Source organism: Apodemus sylvaticus, chromosome 4, assembly GCF_947179515.1.
Source record: "Apodemus sylvaticus chromosome 4, mApoSyl1.1, whole genome shotgun sequence".
Taxonomy (NCBI): domain Eukaryota; kingdom Metazoa; phylum Chordata; class Mammalia; order Rodentia; family Muridae; genus Apodemus; species Apodemus sylvaticus.
In genome coordinates, this window is record NC_067475.1 from 29,811,519 (window position 1) to 29,836,504 (window position 24,986).

At 41.4% G+C, this 24,986-nt stretch overlaps 1 protein-coding gene and 1 pseudogene across 3 annotated transcripts in view; both read right to left on the bottom strand.

The window, feature by feature from the left end:
- Positions 1-8,852: 8,852 nt before the first annotated feature.
- LOC127682680 (heat shock protein HSP 90-beta-like) lies at positions 8,853-11,432 on the bottom strand (annotated as a pseudogene).
- Positions 11,433-13,364: 1,932 nt separating this feature from the next.
- The window catches only part of Tbck (TBC1 domain containing kinase), a 146,671-nt gene continuing 135,049 nt past the window's right edge, over positions 13,365-24,986 (bottom strand). For all 3 annotated transcript variants that reach the window (XM_052179226.1, XM_052179224.1, XM_052179225.1), the window contains exon 26: positions 13,365-15,332. In XM_052179226.1, the coding sequence (XP_052035186.1) occupies positions 15,222-15,332 (111 nt within the window). In that variant the 3' untranslated portion in view covers positions 13,365-15,221. The remainder of the gene's footprint in view (positions 15,333-24,986) is intronic.

Genomic DNA, 24,986 nt, shown 5'->3' on the forward strand with positions numbered 1-24,986 from the left:
CGGGGGTTACCAGAGTCAGCTAATCCTTCCCTCTGTGACGCTTACCTGTGAAGTGAAATCATTAAAGCAACATCACAGAAGTGAACACTGGTGTTCAGCCAAGATTAAATTACATGCCTCAGGCCACAAGACCAGGAAGGGACAACAAGCCAAAGTCCCCGTCTAATGGCTGGTGCACAGGCTTTCAACTGCATTCTGCATTAGAGTCAGCTCTCTGTGTGAAGTGTAGAATCAGCCCTCTTTCCATCCATTGCAATGCACACGCAAACAAACTTGGAACAACTTAGAAGGCCAGACATGACCTGGAAGTCTTTAATCCTAGCATTGGGAAGGAGAGGCAGGCAGACCTTTTGGTGTTTCAGGCCGGCCTGGTCTACATACCAAGTTACACGCTAGCGAGTGTTGGGGGTAGAAAAAGGAAAGTAAAAGGAAGAAAGAAAGGAAGAAAGAAAGAAAAAGAAAAAAGAGGAATAACCCAGAAGTGCTCTTGGAGGAAATGCTGTTAGTACTTCAAGAAAATATCTGAAGCAACATTATAAATGAGCAATTAGCATTTCTAATAATATATATATATATATATATATATATATATATATATATATATATATGTTTAAAGTAGTTTTAAATTTGAAAGTTGAAGTGGAAAACTTGTTATCTTAAGACATTGCTTCGGATTTGGTGTTGGTTCTTGGTTAGGGTTCCTTCTAGGAAAGGAAACACAGCTACCATTGTGCTGTAGAATGATAAGGACATGACTTCTCAGATACAGTAACTAGTTCAGTACTAGCAGCAAAACTGGACTAGCAAGGGAAACACTTGTTTGTGTTCAGTGGCACGAAAATAATTTTCTAATCTTTGCATTGAGGTGGAACTTTTGCTGAGGCTGAAGGTCCCAGAAGACGCAGCATCGCCGCTGCCTACAGCCCTGTTGACTGAGGCACTGGAAACAAGAGGGAATGTAAATGACGAAACACCGTTTGAGACAGGGCAAGAGAGCGCGCTGACAAGAGGCAAAGAGATTTCAGCTGGCATCTCCATAAAATAGACTCAAAACAGGGCTCAAAAGGAAGGTGGTGAGGGTCTGCAGCGCTCGCTCCTGCCCTGGCATCACGGGGCTCTTTGCAGTAGGAGGGTAAAATGTTTCCTACAGAGAGCGGAGGAGCTGCAGCAGCTGGCCACGGTCCGGCAGCTGTCAGGATATCTGGCAAATAACCCCGGCGATGAGGTGCCATTTCCTAACTGTTCAGCAAGAATCAGACAGGATTACGCAGTGCCCACCCCACTAGCGTTTCTGGGCTCGGCAGCCTGGATTCAGGGCCAGCACTGGAAAGGGAGGGCCCAGTTTCCTCCTTTCTGGCTCCTCACGTGCCCGCTGTGAGCCTGCGCCCTTCTGCTTTGGCTGGCTAACTTCTACTTTAATGGGTGGAAAAAGACCCGAAGCGTCAAGAACTTATGAGATTTACTGGGCCTTTAAGGGTGAGCCAATAATTAGGTGAAAAGCTCTCCTCTGGGAGGCTAGTTATACATAGTGCAAAAACAGCTTTTTTTTTTTTTTTTTTTTTTTTTTTTTTTTTTTTGTGGTCATTACTGGTGAGCTCCACAGCGTGCCTCCCACCTAGTTTCTGCCTTAGACTTCATGCCAACCCTGCAAAGCAGGCATGGATCAATCCCAATCAACAGGTAAGAAAACTGAGGCTGAAGGGGACGAAGCAACTTGCTTGTTCTCCTAAGAAGGGGTTCCATTAGGAGTGGCCTTAGCTCACAGCTTCTGTTTGTGTAGATTTGAACAACACCCACACGCCTCACTATCCTCTACCAGTGGTCTGGCCTAACACCTACTACATTCAAATAACTTCCCAGTTAGACAGTGTTATCAACATGCATAAGGTCTGTCCCTTATGACAAGAGGTAGTTTTATTTTGCTTTTTTTTTTAAATATGATCACACTTGATAGCATTTTAATTTTATTTATCAAATATTAGAACCTCGGTAAACCACTGGTTATAAAATCTGTATCCGGATATGTTCTTCCCCTTTAGAATACATACCGTTGTTGTTTCTGGATTATGCATTCTTTGTACATAATTGATCCGATAACTCCCTCCCTCCAGTTCTAACTCACCCCACCCCCAACTTACCCACTCCGGATCTGATCTATCCCTCCCCCACCTGCTCTGTGCTGTGAGCAGAGTGACCTTCAGCAGCAGAGATAAAGACTGCTGCTTTTCAACTCTCTGGTTGATTTCTCCAAGGGGAACCACAAAGGTACTTTGAAGTACAGGAGGGAGCTTCCAGGCAAGAGGTGGATAAAACTGAAGGAAGGAGTGGATTTGAAACAGAGCTGATCTCTGCCACGGAGGCGTGCATAGATGTTTATCAGGAAAAAATTAAAAAGGCCAGATTTTATTAGGGCATCAGAGGTTGTAAAGAGAGCATGTTTTACTTTGGAAACTTGGGTCTGGGACGGCCGTGTTAGTCCGAAAGGGTCTTAGGTCAAGCATCAGTTTAGCATGCACACTGCAGCAAGCCAGCTGGGCAGAATGGTGGCTCCGCCCACCCGGGAAGCCCTCCCTTGGGTTTGTGCTGCAGAGGATTGTGCTGCAAGTTGGTCTTCCTCTTGAGTTGGGAGAGTAATTATCTGGGATATCTACATTGATTGTTTAGTACTTATACCATTGGTCAGAGAGTTTGACTTTGCAGTTTGTCAGAACAGCTATCATATTTGTATAACTTGTAAGCATATGTGAACACTATTTTTCCAATTAAGAAATGCTTTCTATGAGTTTCCACATGTACCAGGAGATGGGTTGGATAAAGGGCCATCATCACTTCTGGGCCATGAGGCCCCCCTGAAAACTGCCCAGGAACAGATCGGAGAGAAGCACAGAGGACACAGTAAAGGAATCTAAACTCTCAATGGGGGTCTCCCTTTCCCTACAGACAACCTCCTTCCTCTGTTCCTCTTTCTCCCTCTCTCTGTCCTGATGCATGTATTTTTTGTTTTGTGTGTTTGTTTTTGTTTTTTGGTGAAGGTGGCAGTTTTCACTTTAGTCTAACTGCACTGGGACCCTGAAGCACAGTCCTGATTTGCAAGGAAGGTGTTTGAAGGCTCATTGCAGACTGGAAGCCTGGAGGCTTGGCTCTGCATGCAGGGTTGTAGCTTAAGGAGAGAAGGTCTGCCACAGGTCAGAGGACTTCCGGGACTAAGTGCCCCGAAATGAAAGATCCTTGACAAAGTTCAGCCCTTCACTCAGGCACGAGAGCCAATCAAATGGCAGCCAGGATTAGGGTCCAGCCCCACCCCCAGATATAGATGGAACAGAAGACACACAGGCCTTCAAGGGGCCGTGGCTTCAGGACACGTGAATCTGACTGGGCACATGATCCCAGAGAGCATCACAAATGTGAGGCAGGTCAGGAGGAGGTCCCTTTTACATTTTTCTAATTTCACGCCCTCACACTGATATATTCCAGTTATATATAACTAAACCCTTTGTTCAGGTCTTTAAAGCAATGATTTTGTTTTAGGCGTTGATGAAGTATATACCCAGTGTTACATGCTTATAAAAATTCAGCCAGGTTCCCAATAAATGTCTAGTGGCCTCCCTTTTCATTTTTCTTTTTCTAAAGGTCTAGCTAATAAGAGTAGATCAGTGAGCGAAGACACCTCCTGCCGAGAATGACAATTTGCGTTGGATCTGTGGGACCCAACTCACCCTCTGACATGCACAGGCCCATGGTGGTATATTCACTGCCAACCCCCCATACAATGAACTGCTGTAATTTTAAAAGGGGCTAAATAATTATAATAATTAATATCCTCATTAATTTATTCTTTTTGATTTAGCTGAATTTGCCTGGCAATTAACTTTAATGTCTATTTTTGATACTGTTTCACATCAAGAGGAACAAATTTAGAACCATTTCAGAAAGTCATGTGCCTGATTATTTACAGGAAACAGCTTCTGCCTGGATCTGGTGCTGTCTGAGGAGATGGCATCAGTGTGGAGTTTGTTCACTGAATCCCACAGATCTGAAATGGTGGAGTTGCTGCCATTGTAAAGGATTCAGATTAAAACAACAGGTCTAGATTTGTAATGAGATGGATGGGCTGATTTACCAAAACCACCTCCTTTTAATTTTATTTACATATGCATGAGTTTTACAGGTAGATGCTTGGAAATGCCCACTGGTTTTATGAAGTACTGACTACCAATAGAAGCTTCCCATTTTCTTTCTTTTGAAAGGGAATGGCAAACATCTTCATGTACCTTTCAATCTGAACGAGGTTTAATCTGTACCTCTGTCATCTCAGACCCTGTGGGGCCTCACCTGCTTGGAGTTCTTGTGAATGAACTTAATAGAAAAGAGGCAAGAGGTTGGCAATTTTCCTGGCTACTATGGAAGCACTCCTCTCATGCCACTGATTTGTGACTGACTGGCCTAAACCAAATAACTATCGGACACGATGACATTTTCATATCAAGACAAACCAACTTTTTTTTCTAAGGAGACAGATGACCAGTTAGGGGGATTACACTGCTGTACTGCTTGGTGTGGGAGTCCAGCAACTCAAAGTGGAACTGAAACTTTTGAACATTGGTCAGCATGCACAGTCTAATTTAGTAAATAAGCTAATTAGAATTTTCCTCCTCACTTTGATTTAGTATTCACGGTATTTCTTCTGTGAAGACACAAGTGGATGAATCCCTGGAAGGATTCAGTGTTGATATGGGTTGTACAGGGTAGCCCCGTATCTATCTCAGGCAAGCAAAGGGAGGCTTCTAGACCTTCATGCATGGCTGGTGAGAGCTAGTAAGGAACAGCCCGGGAGGAGAACTTCCTGGTATGTTAGAAAAGGTGGAACAGGCTCACAAGAAGGAGATCAAATGGTCACACTGGAGAGAATGCTTAGTAAGATTTCTCTACCTCAGAAATGGTGGTTGCATAAAATAATGAGATCCTGGTGACATTTCTTCTAACGCAGCTCAGGCCTCACCCTGTTCTCATCTTACTTTAGCCTCCTTTTCTTCTCCTGCTAGTCTTTTTCCTTTTCTCTTTCCTCCCCAAAACATGGTCAGGTTGTCACAGGAATACCCTACTACTCTGGTACCAATTTGTCTTAGTCAGGGTTTCTGTTCCTGCACAAACATCATGACCAAGAAGCAAGTTGGGGAGGAAAGGGTTTATTGAGCTTACACTTCCACGTTGCAGTTCATCACTAAAGGAAGTCAGGACTGGAACTCAAGCAGGTCAGGAAGCAGGAGCTGATGCAGAGGCCATGAAGGGATGTTACTGACTTGCTTCCCCTGGCTTGCTCAGCCTGCTCTCTCTCTTTTTTTCATTTTTATTTTCTATATTCTTTGTTTACATTCCAAATGATTTCCCCTTTTCCAGATCCCCCCTCCCCATATATCCCATAAACCTTCTTCTCTCCACCCATTCTCGAATCACCTCCCTCCTTTTTCTCTGTCCTTATATTCCCCTCCAATGCTAGATCAATCCTTTCCAGGATCAGGACCCTCTCCATACTTCTTCATGGGAGTCATTTGTTATGCGATTTGTGCCTTGGGTATTCAGAGCTTCTGGGCTAATTAATATCCACTTATCAGAGATTGCATTCCATGTGTATTCTTTTGTGATTGGGTAGAGCACCAGCCAAAAGGTGGTACCACCCACAAGCAGCCCTCCCCCCTTGATAACTAATTGAGAAAATGCCCCACAGCTGGATCTCATGGAGGCACTTCCCAAACTGAAGCTCCTTTCTCTGTGATAACTCCAGCCTGTGTCAAGTTGACACACAAAACTAGCCAGTGCAATTACAAAGAACAACAACAACAAAACCCCAACAACTCTTAAAAACAAACTCCTACTACCCATTCATGATGGTTTGAATGAGAAATGGCTCACATACTTGAATACTTTGTCCTTGCCTGGTGGTACTATTTGGAGAGACTTTTGGAGCCTTTAGCTGGTAGAGCATTGCTGAAGGGAGAATGTCACTGGGGGATGTCTTTGAGAGTTTACAGCCTTGTCTCAGGTGCAGTTCATTCTCCGCTTGCATTTGTGGTTAGAGCTGGGATCTCACAACTTCTTGCCCTGTTCTCTTGCTGCCACGCCCTCCTCACCATTGCGGACTCTCCTTCTGGAATCATAATCCAAAATGAACTCTTCCTTCATAAGTTGCTTTTGGTCATGGTGTTTTATTGTGACAACAGAACAGTAACCAGCACACCGCTCAAAGAAAAGGTTTACTTCTCGATGTGCAGCACCCTAGCAAGCACCCTTCGTCACCTGGCCTCCACACAGTACCATATTTTTTTCCAGTCTTCAATGAGTGTAAATAGAGATCATGGTATGAAGGTAATCTATATGCATTTATTAATGATCTGAAATAATTTCAGAAGACATATGCCATCTGACAGGTAATAAATTATCACGATAGCTCATCTCTGAGAACAGAGACATCTTTAAACCATCAGATGACCTAAATTATATCTATTTCTTCTATGATTAATAGGCCCAGCAACTAGCCTCTCTCCACCAGTCTCCTTTCATATCTGACTGGAGACTTTCCAATCCCTTGAACCTGGTCTATGGGCAAGAGAGGAAAGAATGACTATGGGCCAACTTTTATGCTGAACATAAAGGATTTAACTGCTGACAGTTTTCTGGGCAATACTCTCTTGAAGTTGAAGCAAGAATCTCCTCTTAGACTGGCATATCAGTTACACTCCATACATACATTTTGTTTGACAAGTATCTATTTTAATTATGTACATAGTGGGGAGACATGGGCATCCTCTCTAAGATGATAAGAAATAGCATCACCGTGTCTTAGAGTGTGGAGGTAGATCAATTTTCAGTGCTTCAATTTTGTAAGTAAACAACACAGAATATAACATTGATACTGTCCATAAGTTGACTATGATAGATTAGAACTGGTGTCATTTTCTTTATCTATCTGTATATGATGAATACAAACTAGCTAGGATTCAGGGAGGCAGAGCAATAACCTTGCATTGGCTCCCACTAGCTCCACGATCTCTGTTTATGATATTCTTTAAAATTCCCTTCTATTTTTACTTTCATAATTTAGAATCTATAGATAATATGACCCCAGGATGGTTGAAATCCATGTGCTGGTAAATGTTACTGTGTGGCTCTCAAAAGAGAAAGCTCCAAATTGTGACAGTTGTCCATTCCATGATGTGAATACTCATGATGTGGCTGATTCTGAGCTATCAAATGTGAGATCCCTTCCTAGGGCATTTGGAAGAGATTGGCATAGGTATCTTCACCTACTAGTAACTAGTTCCTGCACAATGTAGAACTTAAGCTACTAAGTTTTTCTTCCCCAAATGACTGAAATGTATGTTAATATAATTGAGAAAAAAGTAGTAGTCAAAAAAGTATTCAAATTTAATGGAAAAAATGGTCACTTTTGCATCATTTTCTTAGGATTTCAGATTGTGGTCACAGTAGTTTGCAATTTGAATGGCTGGTAGTCCATATTCTGTCTTTTAAAGAAAGTTATATCCATATGGTAATATTTTTAAATGGTAACTCCCCTCTGTCAGGAGCAATATTTAGACTCTGACCTAATGCTTTAAATGCCTTTGTTGTAGTTCCAGCACCAGTTTTAAGCTAAGGCAGGGCAGCACTTTGAACTCCACCACCCAGTGGATTGATGTGTATATCCTGGAAAGTTGGCAGCATGGTGCCTGGTACCCGTCCACGCTGTTTGTTGACAACAGTGAGCAGTAGAACAGACTTACTGAAATGCTGCAGACAATGCCAGCTAAAAATATACTGATCAAAAGGGATGTGACATTAAGCAATTAATCCAGGAGGAGACATTAGCCTTGATTGTTGATTGATTGGCTCTGCATGCCATGGTCTATTAACAGAACCCATAATTTGCAAAGGCTTAAGTTTAGTCTTCATGTAACAATTACCTATCTAAAGCTTCAGCAAGAAAAATATCCAGGAACATAAAATATTCTAATTTGTACACAGTTCACAATATGTTCAACTTCTAATATATGAGGTGAATCTGCATCATTCAGAATTGAGAGGTAGTGGGTGACCAACAGCATATACTGTGCATGTCAGCCATGTGATGGGTAAGGGTTGCAACTCTTCTACACAAACCCCAAGTACTTGTAAAGCATTTTTGGTCTTCATATTGAACCTCCAAAAAGAAATGAATATTAAGTGCCATCTTGTTTCTCCTCTTTCACAAGTATTTATCAAGAAAAATGACAAGTTTGAATAATGGTGGCTGCATTTAGAGGCAGTATACATAGCTTTGGGGTTGCTGTTCATGACAGAAGTACAGAGTCAATCCTGTGGCGGCAATACAGAAGTCTTCTTGCTTTAGTGAGTTCCAGTCCAAATGACAACTGTAGAACCTCTTCTGGGAGCTTTTATTATTATTTGGAAAAAGAGAGATTGGTCATACAGAGGTATGGAACTGCCTGTTGTAAATCCATCAGTCTCCAATAAGTTGGTTTCTTTCCTCTGAGAATTTCAATGTCAGCCCCCTCTGTAGCTTCTACATATGGTGGATAATTCCTTCTAAATATAGAGCATAGTGCATAGAGCATAATTTTATGAAGTTGTCACTTTAAAGTCTTAAATGAACTCCCTTTTAGGAGAATCAAGATGATGCTTTGTGTCCCTGTGTGCTACACCTCAATTACTACATACTCTGCTGGTACCTGCTATGCATGGATCTCATAGGTTTCCCTCCCTCTAGTCTTTCCTTCCTTCCTTCCTTCCTTCCTTCCTTCCTTCCTTCCTTCCTTCCTTCCTTCCTTCCTTCCTTCTTTCTTTCCTTCCTTCCTTCCTGCCTTTTCTTTATATAAAGTGGCATCTTCTTTATTTTGCATACTTTTAATTTCACAGCAAAAAAAAAAAATCCTCACAATACACAATACTCAACCCTGCTATTTAGTGGGAGGGTGTTTCCTGTCTTAAGACACAAGAACAGGACAGAAGAGATCCTGTAGACCTGAGCAGAGCCAGGTGAGTCAAGACTTGTTAAAGCTCCTGGGGAAGGCACAGGGAAACTATACAGAGGGCACAGGCTTCCAAGGACTCTAGTCTACTTTTTGGATGCAAGAGGCATCCTCATCATCCTCAAGTGGAAGGAGGGACAGGAGCACTGGGCTCCTCTTCTGTCACACCATATTCATCAATGCCCAGGCCAAGTGTGATCATGAGGCAGATGCAGTTGGGTTTGGGGATCCTCATGTGAGAAACCAGAGGAGAGCAGAGAAGTATCAAATAGCAGCACCCCCAGGCCCTTGACAGCTTTTTCATTTTGGTCCACCTCAGCCTTCTGAGGTTCCCTTCAATGCGATAATCAAGATTTATCTCTAGATCCTCCTTGTTCATCATGTAGCCCATTGCAGAGTTGTCTTGAAGTATCTGAACCATCACCGATCTGCTCCTTGTTTGCTGTCCAGCCACAGGTTGTCACAATGCAGCAGAGGGAAGACATATGCTTATTGGAGATTGTTGCCTTCTCAGTCTTCTTATCCAAGATCTCCTTCATTCTCAAACGTTGCCTTGCTCTCCTCCATTTCCTTCTTCTCTGCCTCATTCCCTGGTGCTTCCAGGCTCTCCTTAGTCATTGAGACCAGGCTCTTTCCATCTAATTCCTTGAGCTACTGCATGCAGTACTTGTCAATAGGATCAGTTATATACACCATTTCAAAGCTCTGTTCCTGCATGTGTTCCTCAAAGACAGAGTTGGCTGCCCACTCTTTGCTCTCATCAGTGATCTAGCAGGTGGACTTCTATGCCTCTTTCGTGGGAGATACCTACTTTGACAGGGAAGTTCTCTCATCTCCAGACTGAGAAGTGTGACAGTGGGCGAGCTCAGAGAGGGGTTGATGATGGTTAGTAGATTCATCAAGAACTCCAATCTTGAAATTCTTTGATAGTGTCTCATAAAATTTCTTCAAGTTTCATTTTCAACCAAACACTTCATAGTGTTTTTGTGGATGACTTTCAGGATCTTGTTCTTCTGGAGTATATATTGGGAGATATTCACAGGGGCAGGTCCTTGAAGTCAACCATGATATGCATAAATTTGAGGTACTCAGGAATCAGCTCCTCACAGCTATCCATAATGAATACACAATAGACATATAGTTTGATGTCATTGTTTTTGTTTTCAAAAAGGTCCCAGGGAGCTCAGCAAGGAATGAAGAGAGATACCCTGAACTTCAACTGATCTACAGAGAAACGCTTGACTGCCCAGTGGTCTTCCCAACCATTGGTAAGGCTCTTAATAGAGTTCACCACATTTCTCTTGAGTGATTCATCATGTGTTTCTTAGCCAAATAGTCTTAGTCTTATTAAATTCTACCTGATCAGTGTGTTCTCCTTAATCTTCTTTATTTCCCTTTTCTTATCTTTGCCACTGCCATCCTCATCTGATCCTACATCTTCACCCTTAGGCTTCTCCACATCATCCTTATCTTCTTTCTCTTTCTCACCTTTCTCTTCACCTGCCTCGTCATCACTGATCTTCTTCTCTTGTTCCTTCTCCAAACAGAGTGAAGGAACATCCTATGGACTGCGAGTGTTTCCTCACCATGTCCTTGGTTCTCCTCTCCTCGAAGAACTCTGGTCTTCTTTGAGGCAAAGGATCACTTTAGCACCCCAGCCAATGGGCTGACTGTGGTCCACACAAACTGTGAACGATCCACCAGGAAAAGATACCCAGGCATCCTGCTCATCGTCATTGTGCTCTGTGATCACAACTACCCTCTCTACCACTAGATAGGCTGAATAGGATCCAACAGCCAACTACCAATCATGGAGATGCCTGCACCAGCCTGGAACGCCTCCATGAATGCCTTTGTGTCGAATTTTGCAATGGTTTCCAAGTTATGAATGAGGTCAGCCATGGTCATGCAAACACCTATGGCCACCGAAGTCAGTGTGCGCTCCTAAGGATTGGGCATGATGTCAATTTTCAGCTTTAACTCTCAAAGTGAATTTTGTCTAGAGCATCAGAAGCATTAGAGATCAACTCCTGAAGGAAAATTTCATTGTTTGAATAGAAAGTATTGATGGTGAGGGACATGAGCTGAACCACCTCTGCCTGAAGGGCAAAGGTCTTCGCCTCTTCCTTTCTATGGTGCACTTCCCCAGGCATCTTGACAGGAAAGCTAGGCGGTAGTACAGAGCAGGGTGGACGTGGACTGCATCTAACTTGCACACCAAGCCTAGGCCGCACAGGGTTTGCTCAGGACCTTGTTTTCATTTCTGGCATGCGTATTTCTTTGTCAACCTTAATTATTAGATATTTTATATATTTAAAATGTCATGCAACTCTATGCTTTGGAAGGTGGATGGGACTCATTTAACCCACCATGTTGGAGGTTATCTGTTCCAACTTACAGAATTCTCAAAGAGCTATTGATGTCAACCTATTCAGATGCCATTGGGGGTATAGATAAGTTTAGAAGGACAAAAAACTTACTATGAGATGTTTTTTTTCTCCTTCCATATACATTAAAAAAACATAAATTCAACTCAATTTTATAGTAACTGAGCATCTCTCATGAGCTGTGGTGCCGAAGCTCGTTGTCACTGACCTCAAAGTAGCTCCTGTTTTACTACGGAACACAAATGTGAGTCAGTAATAGCAAATGATGTAATGTATGTCTCTAGAGACATGAGAAGAATTATCTTGTCAGACTTGAGGCTATTAATAAAGCATGGATAAATCAGAGAGGACTGAAGAGAGGCCACTGTTGTTGGATCATGAAGAATAAATAAATGTGTGTGTTGCTGCTGGTGGTAGCAAGGGCATTGTGGATAGAAGAAACTACAGGTGCCAGAAATGGCTCTAATAGTGACAGAGTAGGGGTCAATAATTTACCATAAAGGACTCCTATACATCACAGGTTTACTTTGAGACACGCTTGCTAAGGGCACCTTTATTGATATGATCTGCTACAGGTTAGCATGCTGTATTACTTTTTCTGTTTCTGGGGTAAAGTACCCTGACAGAAACAGCATAGGATAGGGAGTATTTTTGCTCACAGTTTTAGAATACAGAATATGACAGAAGGAAAGCGGTGATAACAGAAGCTTGGGCTTGCTAGTCACATCACATCCTCAGTCAGGACACAGGGAGTGAAGGATGATGTGCAGTGTTCTTTCTCTACTTTATTCCATCCTGAACCTCAGCTACTAGAAGAGGGCCTCTCTTAGTTAGGGTGGGGCAGCCCACTTCAATCAACCCAATGTGGTTGAAACTCCCCCACAAACATGCCTAAGAGAAGTGTCTTCTAGGTAAGTGTAGACTCTGTCAAACTGACAATATTAACAACCATAGACACTGTGAATGTTGTAGTTAAGAATATTAAATATTACTTAAAATTTATGTTAATACATTTCCCCATCATTTAGAACAAGCCTAAATGTGTTATGACTTAAGAAAAATCACATGAAAGATCCTGATGCGGTGAACCACAGCTCTCTCCTTATGGTTTCTTCACAATGCTTATGTCTTCACCTCTCCCATCTGTCACTCTGCCCAGTCACACCTGGGCGACTCTGAGCAAGGTAAGGCCAGGAACAATTCTGAGTTGGTTATCAGTGCTGCATTCTTACTGTGGAAATAAACCACCAAAGACCTAAGAAAAGCTGAGCACTGGCAAGGTTCACGTTGGTCAAAAGATGGCGTTAGATAATGGTAGTCATTTTTTTTTCTAATCCTATTTGCTTTCCTTTATAAACTATGTAAAAATCACAAAATTATAGTTATTGGTCACATTAGTATTTTACATAGTAAATAATTCAAAAGCTATTTGGTGAATAATCAAGTATAATTTAATTGACCTGGATATCTTCATGCAAAAGTGAAGTTAGGTCCCTGTTTTATTCTAGGCATGAAAATGAAAACAAAGACCAAGTAGAGGTTATTGGAAAAATGACTGCAAATAAATACAGTATTTTTGTTTTGGGTCATGAAAATGTTCTGGAATTAAGCACTACAACTAACTTCAGTACAAAGTTATGACTATATATAATATATTAGGTGAATTTTATAGTTTGCAAAGTGTATTTTTACATAGATGCAAGCTGAGGAGATGGCTCAGTGGGTAGAATACTTGCCTTTCAAGTATGGAAACCTGAGTTCAGATGCCAAGAACACAACTAAGTAGTTGGGCACGGTAGTGGTGTGTGTAATCCTAGTGCTGAAGGTCGGATACAGCAGGACCCCAGGAGCTTGCTGGCCTACTGGTGAGCTAATTAACATTCTAGCCTACAGCCCCAAACAAAAATATCAAAAGAAAAAAAAAGTTGGAGAACAAGTAGATGACACCATCCGCTTGGGTACCTGCACCCACATGTATATATTTACAAAATTAAAAACAGATGCAAACAAAATAAAGACAGAAACCATAGCAGAATGAAATCCAGGCCCAGAAGCTTGAGGTTCTTGTACAAATGTTCAGAGAAGACAGTCTCCACAGCGATGAAGAATAGAAGTTATGAAGAATCCTTTAGAAACAACATTTAAAATAGTCAAAGGATGTATTTCAGTAATAAAATGATATGTTCCCATTTCAGAAATCTGAAAAAAAAAAGTGTTCCTCTTACAAATGATGAAATGTCTTAGTTTTTCTGATTCCATATTTCTTCTTCTCACTGTAGTCAGGTTTTCGGAGCTGGGGAAATGGTTTTCAGCTAGAGGCTGCAGTCTCACCCAGTCTTCCTGGGTGCCGCCATGTGCGTCCAGGCTGCTCACCATTCTGACAGTGGAGGGAGTGTCCCAGGTCAGTTGTGTCTTTAAGGGAAGGGAAGGGAATGCCTCTTCCTTCTCTTCCCTGCTCATGTTTCTTCCTTACTTCTTCCTATTTCTGTCTTCCCTATCTTGCCTTCCCTCTTTTCTTTCTTTCCTTCTAGATTGAAGATATAATGATGGGAACAGAGGAATCTTTTTATTAAATTGAAAATAATTTCTTGTTTAATATATTCTGATCACAGTTTCCCTTACTTAATTGTCTCCCAGATCTTTCCCACCCTTCCAATTCCATGCTTTCTTTTTCATCATCTAGAAAACAAACCAGAATAAAACAGAACAACATACAAAAACAGCACAGAGAAACACACACACATATATATACATACACACAAATAAAATCAATAAAAACACACAATCAGAAACAATATCATATAAGAAAAAAATAACGGTAAAAAAATGCCAAGTAAAGCAATATCAGACAAAAAAAATCTAAAAATACAATTGAGTTCATATTTTGTTGGCCATCAACTGTTGGGCATGGGGCCTGGCTCTGTGTGCTTGTACCCTCAGTGAGATTCCTCTGGAGAAACTAACTTTTCTTTGTGAGTGGTATCAACTGGAGACGGCTTTGTGGCGAGGCGAGAGACGGGCTGTGTCCACTTCCCCTCTCAGCACTGGGAAAGCTCCTGGCTTAGGCCTATGCCTGCTGCCAGTCTAAGGAGCTCTTTTTATTCACAAGAAGAAAACTGTTCTGTGGTAAAACAGTAGATATCAGCTCTGTGCCTTTGTGCAGGTAAGGAAGTAGTCTCTGTCCATGAAGACTTGAGTGTTAGGTCAGAAAAGCTGTTTGAGTCATTCTTTCAATTTCCTGCTATAGGAAGTGGACAAATATGTTACCAAATATGGCTGGTCTCTGAAGTTCCATTCGCTGAGAATGCTGCTACCACTTTTCACAATGGTCTAAACACATACACACCCATGTATACACACACACACACACACACACACACACACACACACACCAAATACCACATTTACTGTAAACTAGCTTTTTAATTTCTTCCATAAAGAAGAGGTGGTGAGACACATCCTATTTTCTAAACACCTTTGTTAAGACAGTCTGCTCAATGCAGTGGACAGCAGTTTTCTCAGTTCATCTTGGATTCTTGACAGTGCTAAATCTGCTCTGTCAGCTGAATTCCTCTGGTTTTATGTGGCAGTGTGGATTTATGTGGCATGATCGGATTTCACTATTAAAAAAATTCTTTCAGCAATACATGAACAACCAAATTTCTTGCCTAGATAGGTGACCATTTGAGTCACGATTTATCTCATGAGAAAATTTTGCAATGCAGTGTGGTCTGATGTCCTCTTGGGTCCCAGGGTAACAGGCTGTGAGGGGGTGATGGCACTCTGTCTTGTCAGCCACGCACTTGGTCTTTCATATCTGAGGAGAGGGGACCGTGAGGAGGCCTGTTGGCCTGATCTTGTTAATGCCGCCATCCAGAATACAGACTCTTGGGTATTTCATCTTTACAAGATGAGCTGCAAACTGCAAAGAGAGGACAGTGTTACAGAGATCATCCAGAGTATTTCCATCACATCCTGTATCAGGCTGGAGAGATAGGCATTTTTAGAGGATTAGTTTACTGTTGTCACTTTTGCATAGCTCATTCATTTGTCTTTTAGTATAAATTAAAGCATGTATTTATTTCTAACAAGGCTTTATTAGGGGATAAACATGTCTCTTTGCTCTCTTATGTGCTTTAACAAGTATCCACTGTAAATAATTTAAATGTAGTGTAAGGTTGTAGAGAGAATAAACTTTTTCTAGTTGGTTAGCCTCTCTCCCAGAGACTTACTGCCATTCCTTTCTGTAGTTACTCTGTAACCTTCCATAAGAGTTAAATCAGTCCCAAATCTATTTTGAAGAAGTTTAGATTTTATGGTAAAATAAAAATTATCACAACAATTCTGTGTAGGATGTCTCAGGGCCACATTCCTGTCATAGCATGTTTTTGAAGCAACAAAATTAACATTTTGAGGTCAACTAGAATTACATAAGGACTCCTCCAGGAGATCTTCTGTAAATGCTATGCAGACACAGACTTCTGCCAGACATGGCCTCTCAGGCTCCTGACTGTCTATTCCCATTCAAAGAAGGCTTGCTCCTGAAATGCTTTGCTGTAAGGAAAGCTTCTTGTGGATATTTGAAGTGTAATAGTTAGGTCTTGGCACAGTGGTCTACACCTGGGAAATAAAAGAGCCAGCTGAGTAGTTCGGTCAGGGTAAGTTCAAGGCCTCAGTCCCAGAGACTGTGTTTTATTGACCTGGGGCTCAAAGATGTATACTTTAAAAAATAACTCTTCTATGGTGCATGAGCCCACAAAGTCATACAAAATAAACAGATGAGGATAAAAGATATGTAAAAAACTTCAAACCTCCCTAAATGAGTCTACGGCAGGTAATTCAGGGACAATTGTACAAAAGGATAAAGGTATCAGTGTGTAGGCAGAGCATACACTGATGGACTGCGAGTGCAGCCTTTCTTACTGAGACTCAGATAAATGGACATCAGTACCGCTGACTATGCCTCTTTCTCCACCAAGCTTATAAGCTCCCAAAAGTCAAGTGGCCATTTATAGTTCAAATTCAGACTGGGATCTTTTCTCATAAACAGTGCTGGAGAAACTGTGTTACTACATGCTGAAAGCTGTAGGCACACAGGCCTCAGGGGCTCATCTTCTCTCCGCCCTGCTGGCTCACTAGTCTTTGAGTCCCACTCCCTTACCATATGATTACAGACACAGCTACATTCCCCACATGCAGCAGTATAATTACCATGGAGGGTGGAAATCCTAGATAACATTGCATTACCAAAAGGGCCTTGCGGGCAAGCCCTCAGCCTTCAGCACTTAAGAACACTCTGAAAGTAGGAGAATGAGTAGAGGAGGACCACTGCCCTCTTGACTAATCTCTTAACGAATGCTGTAGAGCTGGAAAGACTTCTACTGTGGATGGACAGAACACAGGGGAGTTGGGATGGCAAAAGAGGCAGAGGAGCAATCTCAAACAGGTTGCTGCTACGTGACGTGGGTGGTCTGACAAAGCGAAGTAGAGGGGAGCACCAGGAGACAGAGCAGTTCAGATTGCCTTGACAGGATGCAAACTACATTTCAGTAGGCAGAATAAAAGGCAACTGTTGGATTTCCATGTAAGATTGGGAGGTTTGCTCTGATTCTCTGTGGTTCCAATCACTCATGTTTAATACTGGTCCTATATCAGAACCATGGCTATATTTCTCCATCTTTTCCAATTCCAGCCTCTTTTCCATCTGCTTATTTACTTGTTCATTTATTAGTCATACATTTCCCCGAGCATCTAGTCAATACTCTACACTGTTCTAGGTTTGGACCGTTTATGAATGGAGGAAATGGTACCTAAACAATTAATGGAATGCAGTATGGGACTACGAGAGAAGTTGTTTAGGGCACTTAAGAGTTTCTGCATTTAACAGGAGTTGGGAGAGCTGTTTCACCGCTCTTCCCACTCCATTACTCTTTCATTACTGACTCCTGAAGTGAGTAGGAATTCAAATTTGATGGTGAAAGTTGCTACACTGATGATACAGTGATTTGGTGATAGCCTGAGGTTAGAGAGACAAGAAAAGGCTTTGAAGATGCTGGATGTGGCTCTCAGTGTGAGACAAAGTCAAATCACCATGGATGGAGATCTGTAGTGGGACAGGGAGAACCGTACATGTAGGCAAATGTTTCTATCCGCCCCTCCTCCTCAGGCAGACCTTCAGCAGCATCAGCACATGCTGGAGGGACTGCACACTGGGGGAAAGGGTCGCAGACTGTAGATTCCACAGGAGAACACCCCAGCTGGACATACTGAGCAGTACCCTTGATGGAAGTTCAGGGTGCTCCAGTGGGCCGGGGGATAATGCCAGCAGAGGTGCTGTCAGTAAGCAGCAGTATCTAGGTCCATGCCAGACTAGTAATGAACTTCTGAGCTGAACTCCAACAGCAGTTGTTTGCTTAGAGCCTACCCTAGCTGATGCCAATGACAGCCAGTATTGAGAAACCAATATTGAATAATGGGATTCGTTGAGGTTGATTAGTCTGGGACCTAAAACTCCCATATTTAGAGTGCAGTCCTAGGTGGAAGAATGGGGCTATACAGCCAAGGTCTATGAGGAAAGACAGATCTGGACATGCTGGGGGAAGGTTTAGAGACTCTGAGACTGCATGGATGAAGTCTTGTGTTTTTATCCTAACTCTGTGGGTATTCACAGTACTGGTATGCACTTGGAGAGCTTGGGGAAGCACATCTCAAACCACAGTGTGTGCACACAGCAGGCTTTTGTAGGTGCCATTCCACCTTGTTTTCCTTCTTTATCTTGCTTCTTAGCTTGGACTAAGAGAGAGCTCTGTTTGTCCAGAGGAAATTGAGTTCTATGAGCAGGAAAATGAGTGAAGTGGAATTTTTGAGTAGCCACAGAGTACTTGAGGTTAAATAAGGCCAGGGCACATGCACTGCGGACAGATAAGGTACAAGAGAAGCACTGTATGGGATCCTGCAGAAATCTAGACGGCAGGCGAAGGAGCAGAGCAAGCAAACACAAAGTCCCAATTCAGCAAGATTTAGGTGAGGAACAAATGGGGGCCTTTCTCATCCAAGCCACCACAGAAGGACAACTACATTGCCTGATTTAACCTTTGCCTTTATGAGTTCAAAGTTCATACTGGAGACAGGACAACTAACACACTGCTCAAAACCAGAGAAGCCTTGTCTTATCCACTTGACCTGCCCCATCCTAACTTCCCCAACAATGCTACTTCTGGATGGACATGGTACTGAGTGAGGGAACTTGTAAGAATGCAGTAATAAGGAGCTGGGGTTATGCACTTATTTGAGTGGAGGCTGGAGCTGTGTTAGCCATGTGAGTACTCCTGGTACTCTGGAATGCTGAGAATATGGTACACATTCAGGATTACAATATGAGGTCATAGTACATTGGTAATGCATGTGAATTGTTTAATTTTGAAGAATGTATCAAGATCCTAAGTCATACAAGTCTGAGATGAGAAAAATATTTCTCTCTGTCAACTGGTGTTGGCTAGAGCTAAATTTATAACAACATTCTGTGGTCATGAATCCTGCCTATGAACTTGATGGGACTAAGACGTGCCTAGATTAAACACATTTCTGGGTGTGTCCATAGCTGACTGAGAAGTGTGGACCTGCCCTGACAGTGGCCAGTAGTATCCCACAGACCGAGGGTCCAGAAGTAAAAGGGAAAATGGACATCCCTTCTCTCTGCTCCCTGGGTTCTATGCTGAGAGTGGCTCTGCTCAGTCAATGCTCTTCCATGATGGGCACACTCCTGAATCTATGAGCTTAGAGAAGGGATTCTCCCTTTCTCTCAATTCTTCATGAGAGCATAGCAATTCTGACTAGCATCATGCTGACTGGCCTGGATCATTGAAGACATTTCTGGGACAGTTCCTGAAGGTCTTGGTCAGTAGACCTGGACATCTTATGAACAACAATGAGAAGCATATGAGGCATCTGAGAGCAGTGACACTGGGATGGCACATCAAGTATGCCTCTGACTTCTTCCCATCACCACATGGCCAATGTAGGTCTTCAGCCACCCTTCAGTCAAATCCTTACTATGTTCTTCCTGTAACTGAGGTAACTGTTCTATCCCTCTATTTTTGTATTCATGTATTTCATTTCACTTACTAGAGTTCATTTGTACTTTATAAAATGTGATGTGAGTTTTCGCAGAAATGGTATATAGTGACAACTAAGAAGTGTCTACTTTTTTTTCCTTTGAAATTCACTCAGAGATGAAAGCAGCAACTGCAAAGACAGGAAGGGGAGGCCATGGTCTGGAGGTCACATTGTACCCTGCCACAGGCAGCTGTGGAAAGCACAGGACTAGCAGGGAACCTCAGGAGTGGTCCTGAGGCTGCTATAACAGCATGTCATAGATGAGGTACTTTGTGATGAAAGAATACTTTTAAACAGTCCCGGAACAGGGGACGCTCAACACTGAGAGCTGCATCAGGGAGAACCTCTCGTGCGTCTTAACATGGCAGAAAGTCAGACTTCTCTTCTAGCAGGAGCCTTTAGTCATGAGAGTCAGCTCGCTGGTGCCCTTTCTCTTGAGGGAAGTGTACTGGATAAAAACTTAAAGGTTCTACATGTCATGATGTTAATGACAAGTGATTTTCAACATGAATTTTGGCAAGGATGCTAAAACCACAGTTAATAGAAAATTCTAATTCTTCATTTAAAAAGGTGAAAGTTTATAAGAAAACTTATGACAGAGTTTTATAGACAACTGTTTTAATAGTGTCGATGAGATTTGAAATCCTTAATATAGTATACATTAAGGTTACAACAAACTTTTAAGCATTGTTTCTGGTTTTGAACAATCTACTTTTGGGATCAGAAAATCTGATAGTACTAGGAATCTGTCTTAAATACTTTTTAACAGTTTGTATTACATAAAGAGTTACATGACTAACTATAATGAATTAAATCTAAATATTTCTGTATTTTGACTTTCTTTTTTCTATAGCTGCTACCTTAACTTCATTTCTTCTCATTGTTTCTCATGTTAAACATGTGAGGACAGAACAGAATGGCAATGAACCCACAACTCAGCTCAGCTCACCATAACACACTGAATTTATTTCACTATTGCTTCCATATAATATTGTCACACTTTTATCTCTTTGATGCAAATTCTGGACGCTGTAATATTTAACATTTAACATGGCACTGACTATTTAAAAATAAACTATTTACAACTATTAAACTATTTAAAAATATTTAAAAATAAACTATTTAAAATAAACTAATCAATAAACTAATGATTAACGAATGGCCAGGTTTGGAGGTTCAACCCGGAGGGTACAGTGGGAAACTGTTACAAGTTTGAGGCCAGCTTGTGCTACAGACAGGTTATCTTTAAAAATAAAGACAACACCCTCCACACACACACCAATCTGCCTTAGATTACAGTCACTTCACTCTCCACCGTCTTTCCTGTGTCTACGCCTGCCTCTCAAGGTCTAATCCCCATATAATGTGAGCAAGCCTCCTTTTTAAGATTGCTTTCATCGCTCTGGTCTACAGAAATTCTGGAACCAAATATTTTCCTTCCTCTTCCCTTTCCTTATTTACTTTTCTAAATAGAAGAATTTACATTTACAGCATATATAATTCAGATTTAAGAAATAGACAAATTAGATATAAGGTAGTTCTTGGTAAACACCTGGATGCACCCATGGTGATCCACCCACAGCCAGTGAGTCTTAATACTTACTAGGTCATAAATACCCTTTTGCCAATCATAGGATAACTGTATTTCTCTCAAAGATAGCATACGCGAGTGTGTGTGGGTGTGTATGTGTGTGTGGGTGTGTATGTGTGTGTGTGTATTTGCATATTAAATATTACATTAAATTAAATATTGTATATTAAAATATTTAAGTCACACTAGTCTTCTCTGTAGAGCAAAAATCTAAAAAGTCAATCTGATAGTAGATTTATTTTAAATAGCTCTTATTTCTAAGAAAATGCACACTGGCTCATGTTAGAGAATAGCACTTCTGATAAAATTCCATCATCTAATAACACTGTGTGTCAGGAGGCCCAGGGCATCTTCTGGTCTATTTCCCTTTGATCTGTATATTTGGGAAGTGGATTTCAGCAATAATCATTTTTCATCTTTTGTTTATACTAGACAACTGACAACAGTAAACCCACACTGTGTGCCAGCCCTGGCTCTATCACATGGTGTCGACTATGCATAGAATGTATATGATAAAAACTCAGATTCCAAACATTTCGGGCTGTGATGGATCACAGCCAAGTTCCAGCCTCTGCAGGTCAGGCGAGAGGGCTCCTGTGCTTAGTTCTTGTTCATCCACACACATTCCTGTGGCGAGGAGTAATTAAGTGGTGGGAGGCAGGGTGGGCAGATAGAATAACATACTGGGACAAGATAACTTTTCTTCTTAGCAGGGCATGCAAGCAAGTGCCCAGAGGATGGATTGGCATTTGTTATGGAAAACAGATATGAGTTGGCTCTAGAGCTGACCACACCTTAGACAGAATATTTCTAGTAAGCATGGTAAGTAAATGGTCAAAATCTAGACTAGTGGGTTAGGGTCTCCTTTACTACATTCCTATACAGATGATGAAGACGTGTTACTCCATTGAGGGTAGGAAAAGCTATGAGGATAAGTTGCTTCTGAATAGCTAAAGGACAGTTTTCAGTTCATAGGTCTATCAAAGTAAGCTACTGCCCACCATTTGGTCAACCAGAATTATGTAGAACTAGTTAACTTATTAAGTGAAACTTAATTAGTTTTCACTGTTAACTTTTATACAGTGTTCAACATTCTATGGTGTTCAAGCTGCAATATTTAAAACCTTCCTTTTCATATGACATAAATCCACAGACTGAGATGTTCAGTGACAAGAATGGCATGGAAAAAATCAGGAGAAGTCCAAGGCTGACTACAGTACGTGCTAACAGGCCGGACAAGTGGGAAGGGGTCACCTGAAACCGACAAGGAATACGTCCCATTCTTTATCTAGAGGGTTGAAAGCAATGATAAAGACATGTATTCTACTTTCTAAAAATATAGAAGACTGCATAGAAATTACATTAAAATACATGAATTTGAAGAATTAAGTAGCTAGTTATCTTGATTTACAGTGGTTTCTATAGAGACAATCTGTATGCTCAATTGGCTTTAAGGGTTTTGGGAATCATTTATTCTTTTGAGCATGCAGGTGTAGAAGGATAATCTCCTCAAGATGAGTAGGAAGAACTTGAGCAAAGGAGGGAAACAGTATTAATAGAGAAGAGTGCAATGGTCTGGGTCTGTATTGTTCTTATTAAGTCCACATTTTGATAGCCATAGTGATAACATTATGAGGATAGGCTTAGGGGAGGTGATAGGAGTCTGAGGGTGGAAGCCTCATAAGCGAACTGTCTGCTCACATGCCCACCATCCATTATCTCCCCCAACTCCATCCTAGACATTGAACACAGGGGCTCATCCACACTGGGCATGGGTTCTGCCACTAAGCTACACCCTTAACCTTGGTGCTCTTATGAAACTCTCCCTGGAGAGTTTCCTTACCTCTTTGTCATGGGAAGACACAATGAAAAGATGGCTATCTATGAACTAGTGAGCAGGTCTTCACTAGACACTGAATCAACAGGATCTTGGGAACAGTTTAATTTGGCAAGCCAAACCAGAACTGAGAAAATAAATTAATTTCAACCAACCTCCCTCCCTCCCTCCCTCCCTCCCTCCCTCCCTCCCTCCCTCCCTCCCTCCCTCCCGCCTCTTCCCCCTCCCCCTCTCTCCACCTGTTTGTGTGTGTACATGCATGCACATGTGCATGTCTGTCTCCAGGGTTTCTCTGTATCACCCTGGCTGTTCTGTGTAGACCAGGCTGGCCTCAAACTCACAAGAAATCTGCCTGCTTCTGCTTCCCAAGTCCTATGAGTAAGGCATGTGCCCCCACCCCCTAATGAAAAATCTCTATTTTTAAAGCCCTTAATACTCAATATTTTGCTATAATGGACTGAGTACAATCATCTGATTTTTCCCTTGTTTACTACTTTAGTTGCCAGCATGAACCTGGGAGACCAGAAGCCTAAAAATAAGTTAGACTAAAGTATTATACAATAACCATCTTTATTCAGAGCATCAGACAATATATACTCTGAGGGTTAAGAAGAGTCACCAGAGTAAAATGTACAACTACAAAGACACACTGCACATAGCAAAAGCATTTGTCCATAGAAGCATATGAGTAATAGCTACAGGAAACTCACTCCTTTCCACTCTACCTGTGAGGAGAATGAAAACACACTCCAAGAATAATTTACCGTGTTCTGTAGTAACTGAGGTCACAAGACTCCTCCCTTGTTTTCTCACAAGCATTCAAAATTCTCACACGACTCTATCCTTGGACTGTGTTCAGACATTTTCCTAAAGTAGAATAATTCTGCTTATAGCTAACCAGTGATATATTTTTCTTATTTTTCCTATGTTTCCATATTAAGTTGAGTAGAATCCATATTGAGATTTAATCTTCTTCTGGCCAGCTATCGGCCTGAGACTTGTTACTATCTCTAGAGTTACATCTCACAGCATTATCCCTGCAAGCTTCACAGTATTATCCTAAGGTGTCATTCTCACTAAGCAACAGTTTCTTCTAGGAAAGATGGATTCACCATGGGGCTTATCAGGAGGTTTGTGAGACTTTAGTTGAGAGAAGAGTAGTGTGAGTAAATGGTTGTTATGGGTACTGAAAACAGATTTCCTTTTAGAAGTGTTTGGTTAGTATCTAAAGTAAAAATTCCTCTGCGTGAACTCATTAAGAATGTAAGATCTTCCTTTTAAAACATTCGGCCAGTCACAGCATGACACAGGTGGCAGACTGTGTTAAATAGCTCTGCGTTAGATTACACTAGTCTGGGACTCATTCAACACTTTGAGTTTTGCAGGAGATATATTTATGCTTTCTAAAACAAATTTTATTTTACTTTTTATCCTGTGAAATTTGGAAAATATTATCATTTTAATCACACAAAGGTGAGGCTTCCCTGTGAATTTCATTTTAAATATAATATTATGCCTGAGTTGACCTTAAACCTGTTGGTATAAAGATCTTCCTAATCTTATAATTTTGACCAATATAGATGCAATCTACACTGAATACATTTGGTCATCATTTAGCAGTGGTTCTCACCCTTCCTAATGCTGGGACCCTGTAATAGTTTCTCATATTGTGATGACCCTCAACCATAAAATTATTTTCATTGCTACTTTACAACTATAATTTTGCTATCCTTATAAATAATAATGCAAATATTTTTGGAGAATAGGTTTGTCAAACCTCCATTGTAACCCACAGGATGAAAACCAGTTATAGTTATATCTATACCTCAATATTTATATTACAAGATGCGAGTCCTAGTTTGTATGTCAGATGGGTGGTTTTGGTGCTGCCATATTCTATGCTTATGGTTCACTTCTGCTTCCCCGGAGTATTTAGAAATATTGTACTACGTGTTAAATTCAGTTCAGTGACTTAGACTCCTTCTGCATGGAAGGGCTGCTTTGCACTGCTTTGATTTCTGAAGGCTGGCAGG